This window comes from Etheostoma spectabile, chromosome 16, assembly GCF_008692095.1.
Source record: "Etheostoma spectabile isolate EspeVRDwgs_2016 chromosome 16, UIUC_Espe_1.0, whole genome shotgun sequence".
In the NCBI taxonomy this organism is placed as follows: Eukaryota; Metazoa; Chordata; class Actinopteri; order Perciformes; family Percidae; genus Etheostoma; species Etheostoma spectabile.
The window spans coordinates 9,328,357-9,339,588 of NC_045748.1; the positions used below are offsets into that span (position 1 = coordinate 9,328,357).

General features: G+C 40.7%; 1 protein-coding gene across 1 annotated transcript in view; it reads right to left on the minus strand.

Moving 5' to 3' along the window:
* The window catches only part of LOC116704718 (zinc finger FYVE domain-containing protein 16), a 30,689-nt gene extending 20,080 nt beyond the window's left edge, over window positions 1-10,609 (minus strand). The window contains exons 1-3 of the mRNA XM_032540331.1: window positions 10,213-10,609; window positions 4,499-4,607; window positions 939-3,013 (exon numbers count right to left, since the gene is read on the minus strand). Of these exons, the coding sequence (XP_032396222.1) occupies window positions 939-3,013; window positions 4,499-4,568 (2,145 nt within the window). The 5' untranslated portion in view covers window positions 4,569-4,607; window positions 10,213-10,609. The remainder of the gene's footprint in view (window positions 1-938; window positions 3,014-4,498; window positions 4,608-10,212) is intronic.
* Between the last annotated feature and the right edge of the window lie 623 nt (window positions 10,610-11,232).

Below are 11,232 nucleotides of genomic sequence, written 5' to 3' on the forward strand. Positions count from 1 at the left end.
GCCTGTTGTAAAATCCTGGGCGCCCGGTTAGCTCAGGTGGTCGAGGAGAGGTTCACTCCTCGGTGCAGCGGGCCCGGGGGTTGACTCTGACCTTCACCCTCTCTCTCTTTATTTCATTTAGCCATCACACATCCAGGTAGCGATGTGGCCCGGGCAGGGGGGGGAGGGAGGAAGCCCGCCTCGATATTAAACCAGACGCGTTTAACAAAGTGTAATCTGTCAGGTAATTATGACATTTAACCAATATTTGAGATGTGTGAAACACGATTTGACTGAAATGGTCTTCAGAAAAAAAAAGACAAAAACGTTTTTTTTACTTTTATAATTTTCCCCTTATCATTTAAAAGGAATCTACCTGTATGTGTGTGTGCTCAAATATGGCTTCTGGAAAGAAAAAGGATGTAATATGAATTAGCAGACATTAATTAAGAAGTTCACCAGCACATTGGCCAGGAGTCCTTCTTAATGCATACTATCTCAAACATCTCTCTCAGATAAGGCCGAGGATGATGGGAATGTCTTGCTGCTAGTTTGCCGAATCTCTGGGATCTCAGTTTTCTTCATTTTCAAATCATGTCGCCATCCATACTACGTGCTAACGTTGGCACCATCAAGCCGCAATGATTTGGAGCGATTGAATGCAATTAGACTGAATTTGGTATTGATGACGCTAACAATGACAACAGTAACTCCTGTGAAATTATTTGAAACTTGTCATTGAGGACTAGATTAGGACTGTATTTAAAACTGATTCTGCATTTCCAACTACACCCCAGGTGTGTCTGTTAAAACACGGACAGAGACAACTTCTCTTCTTTAAAGTAAAAATATAAGAAAAATCTACCCAAGTACTGTTACTTCCCATCTCTAACTGCCAGAAGGGTTGTTATTTAACTTGATGAATATAAGGAACAATATGTAGCGTATGATTAACAAACCTTCCCGCAGGCTCGACAGTGATGCCGCCTCTTGGTGAAAGTGAACCTCTGGTAGCAGTTCATACAGTTGGGAGCTTCAGAGTCTGGTACCCAGGCAGGCTGTCTGCTCCCCAGCTCCTCCGCTCCCTCTCTCTTCCAGTTCACAGGCCGGGCACCATCTGTGGGTGAGTCCCCGGGGTAAGGTGGGGGCTCTGAGAGTTCATCATACCCTGGGCTGTAATCCTGATGCTCCTGAGAGGCGCACATAGGGCTCAAATCCCTAATGTTGCAATGCTCCTCTGTAAGACTTGTGGGTGAACCTTCTTCTTCATTCTCCGCCGTACCGAGCGTCTGAGCCTGCTCCTCTCCTTCGTCCCCTGCTGGCGGAGATCTAGCAATGTGGCAGTGTAGCTGTTTAGGTCTTGCGCCTCCATAGGAGGGCGGCTGATCGGGGCTAATGTTGTGCTGGGACTGGAAAGTGTTGCTGGTCAAAGAATGTCTTTCCGCAGCGGAGAGTTCTGACTCTTCTTGGCAAGGAGGTCTGCAAGAGTCCTGTGACGGCGCACCAGGGTTAAAACGTCCTTCTACGGACACACACATTGTTCTGTCGCTTTCTGGAGAAGCCAGACCCTCTAGATCCTCTTGTCTACCTCGACCACAGCTCCGCAGCTCTTCTCCCACAAGCCTGCCCTCCAGATCCCCGAGAGACTCCGAGAGACTCTCCGGCTGAGTGAAATCCCGGGAGCTGCTGCAATACGAGACACCTCTACCTTGCTCTGCTTCCGTGTGCGCCTGCAGGAACGCGTCCAACTCCTCGTCCGTGACCAGCAGCTCGGCCTGGTCGCTCTCAGGCAGATATTCAAAGCCAAACTCGGGTGGATCGACTGGGCTGGGCTCCGGGCGTTCGCAGGAGGCGAGGTCTGCAGAAGAAAGGGCGAGGGGGGGGGCAGCAGGTTCAAGAGTGAGACGCTGCCCCTCCGATGACACCCTGCTGTCTGTAACGCGTTCCTCTAAACAGGACCTGTCCTCCCTGGCTTCTGCAGCTGACAGGGACAGGTCTGCCTCTGTGCTCTCAGAGACATCTACTGCCTCATCGCACTGCTCTGTGGCTCGCCCCGACTCCTCCTCCATCATCTCCGTGTTCACCAGAGCTCCACACATGGACACAGCTAGCGGCAGGCAGGATAAGCCCACTGCTTCGCTCTCTGAAGCCGCCGACTTTAAACCAACGGGAGACTCTTCCTCGCGTTGATCAGAGGCGTCTTGCAGCCCGTCCTCTTTATTCTCTGAGGTTGATGTTGTTGTTTCTTTAATGCTATCTGCTGGCAGAGCGGCCCCTTCACAGTGGTCTAAAGAGTTACCTAGCACCTGGTTTGTGCAAACCGCCTCCTCACCGTCCCGCTCCTCTTTCTCCACCAACTCAACGGTGCTTGGGGGCAGCGAATCGTCCGCGGACTCGCAGCTCCTCTCCACCGCAGCGGAAAGAATGACGTCCAGCAGACTGAGCGATGCAGAGTATTCATGGGAGTCTAAACCCAGCAGCTCGTCTGTCCCTGCAGAGGCCTGGTCGTCCTTGGCGGCTCCGCAACCGGAGCTTTGGCTTGGCCGTCCTAGCTCATCTCCGCGTACGGCGATCACAGGGCTGTCAAAGTCCACGAGCAGCAACTCCTCCTCCTCCTCCTCCTCTTTCTCCACTTCCTCCTCCATTTGCTTCTCCACCATGTCCATCTCGCTGAACGCATCGTGGCTGTTGGCTCTGACCAGGATGGCCGAGCTCGTGTCGTTCACGAGGTCGCACACCGGCTTCAGAGTTCGGTCGGGGCAGGGAGGGGCGGAGCTCTGAGCCGGCCTGCGATCCACAGAGGAGAGGAGGTCCACCCCCGTGAGAGGTTGACCTTTGACCTCTCGGTCGTCTGCGCCGCGGCTTTGACTGCTGGAGCGGTCGGGACAGCTGGTGGCAGAACCATAATGAAGCGAGTTAAGGTCAGGGAGGTTTGGTGGGACAGTGGACGCCTGGGAGGACAAACACTGGGAGCCCAGTGAGGAGAAGGGGTACACAGGAGGCTTCAGGAAAACAGATTTGCACTCAAGTTCCTCTGTAATAAAGAAAGAAAGAACAAAACATGTTAAACTCAGACGCACTAAGAAAAGGAAAAAAGATCATTTAGATATCAAAACTTTTAAATCAAATCGGCAATCGATTAGTTGATTGTTTTTTTATGAATTCCAGCTTGTTAAATGTGAATATTTTCTAGTTTCTCCTCTCCTCTGTGACAGCAAACTGAATATCTTTGAGTTGTTGACAAAACAAGACATTTGAGGACGTCATCCTGGGCTTTTGGGGAACACTGATCCATGTTTCGCTATTTCCTGACATTTTATAGACCAAACAACTACTCCATCCAACAATGTTTTAAATGGAGTTTAGAATTAGACACATAAAAATCATATGACTCAGACATTACGGTGTCTATATTGTCATATCCACCAACTTCATGTATAAAAGGCAACATGTTACATTAATCAACCCTAATTTATTCCAGTAACCTTTGCACTATTGTCTTACTTTTGACAAATGTCATTGTTGTATGTGTACACACACACACACACACACACACACCAACACACACACACACACACACACACACACACACACACAATTGTCTGACTGATTTGCACTTTGTTTACTTTTGAATTGCTGTTGTTTGTATTCTTCTCCATTTATCAACTGTGTCTTCCTTCTTCCCGTGTATTAACCTCTGTCTTATTGTTTCTATTTATTGATTTTAATTGCTGTAGGAGCAGCTAAAGTTGTCAGCGCTGGAGTCCAAGAAAACGTTTCCCCGAGGGAACAATAAAGTTTATCTGAATTGAATCTCTGGCAAAGAGCTGCACAGCCTCACAGCCAGAACACAAAGGCTAAAGTGGAGCTTCTCTCCAGAGGCTGCACGAGAACTCACTGATTAAGTTTGCTCTCTGCGAGCGCCTGGGTAGCTCACCTAGTAGAGAGCGCCTATACATAGAGGTTTACTCCTTGAAGCTGCAGGCAGCAGGTTCAACTCCAACCTGCTGCCCTTTGCTGCATGTCATTCCCCCTCATTCTCCCCTTTATGTCTTCAGCTGTCCTATAAATAAAGGCCCAAAATGCCCCCACTTTTGTTCCATTTATTGTAGGTTTTAGATTTCGTTTATTATTTTATTCTAGCTAAAACACGTTTTTCTTTGTGTACACTGCTGAATCTGGGTGACAATGTTATTAACATGCTTTAATTACAATAAACTAATCTGAATCTGTGCATAGTAGTCAAATGTTTATGTCTATCCTGTCCAGCTGTTCTGTGTAACTATTTCCGGCTTCTCAAAAGTGACAATTTGATGCTTTTCTCTTTTTCTCTATCACTGTAAATTAAAAACATTGTGTTTTTTGACAGAGATTGCAATTAAATGTCAACACGTGGTCTTGGAAATTGTGATGGACATTTTTCTTTTACATGTAACAAATCAATGTAATTAATGGATAAAATAGTCAAAATTAATCGAAAAAATGAAAGTCATTGTCGCAGCCCTGTAGTGGATCTTACCGGTGTTGAGTTCAAAGTCATCGAGCAGTTTGTCCAGATCACATACAGCTGCCTTGAAGAAGCTGTCCATGCTGGGCTGAAACCAAGGGCCCGTAACCCCCTACAATTCCTAAAGAGAAGAAGAAAAAAAAAAAAGACTTGTTGTAATACTGGGAGCTGAAAGTATTATCTCAAACACATTTTGCCAGTCTGATGTCTTTCCTGTTTGGGTGGAAGTGAAAATAAATCATCTTAAGAAACAAGGTCAAGGCTTGAGCATCACCCCCCCCCCCCCCCCCCCCCCCAATGTCTCAAAGATCCTAATCTCAATTTCTGTCCAACAACACAAGAAACACAAGATCCCTGCATGACGACTCAAAAATGTGTAAAGATAAAATGCTTTTGTGGGCTACTGGACTCTGGAAGTTAGAGCAGTTGATTATTTACCTAGATGTCAACTGTTAAATCAGTTGCTTGTAGCTCGTTATGTGTGAATATTTTCTAGTTTCTTCTCTCCTCTGTAGCTCTGTTTCCATCCACACGTTTTTATCTGAATTAAGTGATATTCAACGAAAAATCCCTCGTGGAAACAGTAAATTTGATGAAATTTAAAGGACATCTACTCAAAAGAAATACGTCGGTCTTGTCGGATTTTTTCTTGATCGATATACGGCGTATGCGATAAACGCCGATGGAAACGTTATTTGCCGAATTAATAATGAATTGCGATTAAGTTTTAGGTCATTTTATGGTTGCAAACCCGCCACAAACACAGAAGTTTTAGTTCATTTCCTCGTTGAACACATGGTGTCAAAAGACATGGAATGGTACGAACGTACACTCAAAGGGAAAACTCGGTCTGTCGTTTGTTGTCTTCCACGATAGCAGGCGGTATTCCGAATAAAAAAGGTTAATTTAGATTTTATCAAACCCGCCTTTATAGTATTGAACATGTCAACAAACGATGATTATGACAGTACATTTCCATAAAGATACAGTAATGTGATTGTCTTTTGCTGAAAGTTACAGTTATAGCCTTCCTTATTATATTTAATAACGCATACAACACAGCTTCCACACACACACACTAACATGCACAAGTACCACACTACACACATACACACACACCACACACACACACACACACACCACACACACACACACACACACACACAACACACACACACAAGGGATTGTCAGAAATGGGTCAAGTTTTAGGAAAGCAAATCTGTAACATGGTTAAAAATAAACAACATTTTCTAAGAATCAGCTGCTTGAAAGGACATCACCAAACACTCGCTCCTCTAAAAATAACAGTTGCCTTTTAATAAAGAACCTTTAAATCTATATTTTACACTGTAGACGTGCAGCCTGTATCTAGAAGATACAGTATTTGGTAGTTCACTGACTTTTAGATGATTCTGCTAATAAACTTCAGACCAAACATGGCACACAGGGCTTCAAATGCGGGTAAAAATGAACTTTTGGTTAATCTTTGTTTACATTTTAAAATTTCTAGCCAATTTGGCTGAAAAATTGGAAGTGAGGCGTCTGTCTGAATTGGCCGGCTGCTGAAATGTTTCCAGATTGGTCTGTTTTGCACCAAGACATTTGGGCGGCTTTGTGTGTGTTTGGCTTGGATATGCAGTACTAATCCTACATTTCCCATGAACACTATGTGGTGACGTGTCGTACAACCGTTGACTACGTGCCTAGCGGGAGGAGACAAGTGGAACGGAGCCAAAATAACCAGAGCAGCTGAAATTAAGTAGTTAAGTTAGTTTGGAAAAAAAAAAAAAAAAAAAAGCGTGGCAAGTGGAAATCTGATTGGTTGGTAACTTTAAAAATCTACTAGCCGTGTTGGCTGGTGATCAAAACAGTAAATTTAAAGCCCAGATGGCATGCGTTAGATTATTGTCTTTAGACTTAGACTTCTCTTTATTAATCCTTTCGGGAAGACTCCCGCAAGAAAATTGAAATTTCCAGCATACGTTTTAGCAAGAAAAAAAAGACAGTATAAAGATAACAAAAATAACAGTAATAATAACAATAAGAACATTCGTCAATGAAAAGACATAAAAGACATTAACCATAAATTATTAGTTAAAGTGTCCAGGTATTAATGTAAGTCCAGGTGTGTGTGTGTGTGTGTATGTATGTGTTTATGTATCTATATATGTACTGTATGTATGTATGTATATGTACTGTATGTGTATGTACTGTATGTATGTATGTATGTATATGTACATGTATATGTACTGTATGTATGCATATGTACTGTATGTATATATATGTACTGTATGTGTGCATATGTACTGTATGTATATGTACTGTATGTATATATGTACTGTATGTGTGCATATGTACTGTATGTATATATGTATGTATATGTACTGTATGCATATGCACTGTATGTATGTATGTATGTATATGTACTGTATGTATGTATGCATATGTACTGTATGCATATGCACTGTATGTATGTATGTATATGTACTGTATGTATATGCACTGTATGTATGTATGTATATGTACTGTATGTATGTATGTATATGTACTGTATGTATGTATGCATATGTATGTATGCATATGCACTGTATGTATGTATGATATGTACTGTATGTATAATGTATGATATGTACTGTATGTATATGTATATTACTGTATGTATAGCATGTATGTTGTATATTCTGTATGTATAAGTGTATGTATATGTACTGTATGTATGCATATGTACTGTATGTATATGTACTGTATGTATATATGTACTGTATGTATGTATATGTACTGTATGTATGTATGTATGTATGTATATGTACTGTATGTATATATGTATGTATGGTCTTCTCTGCCCTATTTCCTCCTCCCCCCCAGTGAGGAGGTGTAGATTCTGACGGCATGAGGGACAAAGGAGTCCTTGAGTCTGTTGGTCCTACACTTGGGAAGGAGCAGCCTTCCACTGAACCGGCTCCTCTGGGTGCTGATGACGGGGTGCAGGGGGGGGGGGGGGGGTGGCTGGCATTGTCATTAATGTCCAGCAGTTTGTCCAGTGTCCTCCTAAAGCTTCCTGCGTTTTTTTTAAATCAGATGATTTAACATTATTTTCCTGCAACTATTGGAACTGACACAACTCTTACAACTGTCTGTGACGACTATCTCCAGATAATTAGTACTCTGTCTCTGCGTTGCTCAGTAGGAAGGTTTTGACTTTTGAGACTTTTACACACAGAGACTCTACACACCAGTGTTAATAAAGACGCAGCAAAGGACACTAAAGACCGCTAAAGTGAGACGCTTCTTTTTCCCCCCAAGTAAATGTGTTAGTTGGGTGAAGCAATGCACTGTGGTGCTACATAATCCTTCAGTTAGTCTGTGTACTGCTGTGACACACTGGTAAATATAGAAGGGAACGAGGAAGGCATCGCACTAAATACACATCTTATGGTTAATCATCACAGTTAAATATGCACTTAGACTGGAGTTACCAGTTGTTAAAAACTTTCATCTGCTCCGTCTGTACAGAGACTCCAGCTTTCATAAACATGTTTTAAAGTTGAAATAATCAAAAGTCCCAAAGTACGAACAACACAGACAGACAGAGTAGCTCCTTTGAAGGTGATATGTTATCATTTGTATTGTGTAACTGGATCACTATTATTACTATAACATCAATATGGCTTTAAAAAAAAAAAAATCACTCAAGACATATTTATTTCAAAGGAATTAAATAGTTAATACAAAATTAGTTTGGTATTGGGCTTTTGTTATTGTATTTCTTAAAATGGATTATTCTATTCGGAGAAGTCTCTTTTGTTTTATTTTATTGTATTAATTGTGTTAACTGTAAGATTTACTTATTTGTATCTCAAATGTGTGTGTGTGTGTGTGTGTGTGTGTGTGTTGTGTGTGGTAATGAAACGTCATAATGAGTATTGTCAAAGGAAAGATTGTAGGACCCCAGGAAGAATAGCTTTTAATGTATGATGAAGCTAATGGGGATCCAAATAAAACAAAGAAACAAACTTAATATCACATTTGATTGACGTGAAGCTAAATTTAGCCACTTTATACTTCTAATGATGCATCATATTTTTTAAGTAAACAGTCTATATGAAATAACCACACAGTAAAGAATACTTTTTGTATACTTCTGAGTAAATGAAATACAAATGGCAACTAAAAAGTACTGAGAATTTACTCGTTTTATTAATGTCAAAATGACATATTGTCATATAATTGTAATTTCCCCATTAGGGTTCAATGAAGATCATAACTTATTATTATTATTATTATTGGTATAATATCGAAGTCTGATCTCTGGACTTCGGAATAAAAACGAGATTACGATTATACCGTTTGATATTGAAAGTAAGCTACTTAGGACCTTTACTTGTTACAGATTAATTTCACAATGAAGTATTAGAAGTAAATTATCTGAATACTTCCAGCATTGGTTACCTGGTAGAGATGTTTAGAGCTGTAATACCGATGAAATCACCGATCAGGACCCATAATCAGACGGGTCACAGATGCCGTGCTAAACACCCATGGCAACCGGTGTCAAACTAGTCTGCATAATATAAATACAGGACGACATTCATCATAACAGTTAGCTAAATGGCAGGGAGTGCAAGTTCAATCCACACATACAAATGTTTACGTCAGTTGACATTGAAAGTGTGCATGTGACATAATTTTGGCATTAATTGAACCCCAAAGTCCCTGTCATTTAACCCTTGTGTTGTCTTTCCGTTAACCATGAACTTGTCCTTCCAAGTCAAAATTGAAATTGAAATTTCGTTGTGCTTTTCCGATGTTTTTGTCACTTTTTCCTAATTTATTTATCACTTTTTCCATGCTTTTGCTTTTCTTCTTTTTTTTTTGAAACCTGAGCTGGTTTAATAACAGGTTTTACACTTATTCTTGGAATTCATGGTCAACAAACCTCATTTATATCACATTATACATACGTTAAAAAGGGAGAAATTATGGATTATTTTGACAAATACTTAATATCTGAGGATGTTGAGTGAATCACAGATGGGTAGATGTCAAAGTTTAGTCTGGATACTGTTTTGAAACCATTAAAAATAAAGGAATTCAGATGGTATAAGATTGAATAAAACACCCCCAAAAATTCAATGAAAGTAAATCATTAATTTTTGCCTGAAGAAGATTGTATGGAATCACCCATGTTATTTTTTGGGCAATTTGATTGACATAAATCTAACATTTCTGATTTAAAACACATTGAAATGGGTCACATTTGACCCGAGGACAACACAAGGGTTAAAGAGCTTTCCACAACTTTACAACAACCCAGAAAAGAAAGGCAGCTTGGGTGACAATTTTACAACTTTAAACATGAATGTAAATCTACTCCGTTTAACACACTTATCTTAGTTCAGGATTAGCACACAGGCTAACTAACCCAAAAGCACAACAGTGAGCTGGGGACACATTTTATAAAATCATTGACGTTAGCAGGTAACATTTCAACACAACAAAACCACTCAACACTGTGAGCTTGAGTTGTTAATTATATGGCTGTCTTACACTACTTAAGCCTCTTTAACGTCAGCCATTATTAACCAGTATGTTGTTTGTCACCTGGAATGAACGTGACTTAAGCAGGTGAGGCTAAAGTTAGCTTATTAGTTATTATTGGACGCGTTAGCCGGCTAATGGAGCTAGCTTGCTGTGTGTTAACCTGGTTTAGTTTGGGAATACCTTACCAGCACTCGTTTTAATCCATAACTCCGACGTCCTCCTCAACAACTGAGCTCATATTCCGTTTTAAAATCGGAGCAAACGTCGCCCGTGCCGTCGTCTCATTCTCGGATAAAAGGCAGTGAAAGTTGGGTTAGCACGCTAAGCTAGCTGTTGGATTAGTTGGTTTTATTGGAGATGTGTGTAAATTCCCCACTCAAGCGGCCATCTTGAACAGACAAACAGTCGCGAGGTCACAGGGTCTGGTCTGCCTTTCGCCAGTGTTGGGAAGCGCGAGAGAAAGAGAGAGAGAGCGAGCGAGAGAGACAGAGAGAGAGGGGCGGATGATACCGAGGATCCGAAGCCTGTTACACGGCTCGCTTCTGTGTAGCGCTCGGTTTCACCGGAGCTTGTCAAATGAGGAAATACCACGTGACTGATGACGTCCGAAGCTTGACGTCACTGGTGCTTCCGAAAGCACTTCTTTCTCGTTTTAACCTAATAATAATAATAAATAATAATAATAACAATAATAATAATACATTTTATTTAAAGGCGCCTTTCTTGGCACTCAAGGACGCCGAACAGGGAATTCATATATTAATACAGCAAAACAAATACTATACATAATAATACAGCAAAACAAATACTATAAAGCAAAACAAATACTATACATAATAATACAGCAAAACAAATACTATACATAATACAGCAAAACAAATACATACATAATACAGCAAAACAAATACTATACATATCAGAAACAAATACATAACAGCAAAACAAATACTATACTAACAGCAAAACAAACTACTATACAACAAAACAAATACTATACATAATAATACAGCAAAACAAATACTATCAATACAACAAATACATACAAGCAAAACAAATACTAACATAATACAGCAAAACAAATACTATACATAATACAGCAAAACAAATACTATACATAACAAAACAAATACTACATACAAAACAAATAATATACACAAAACAAATACTATACAAAATCAATACACAAACAAAACTATACATAATAA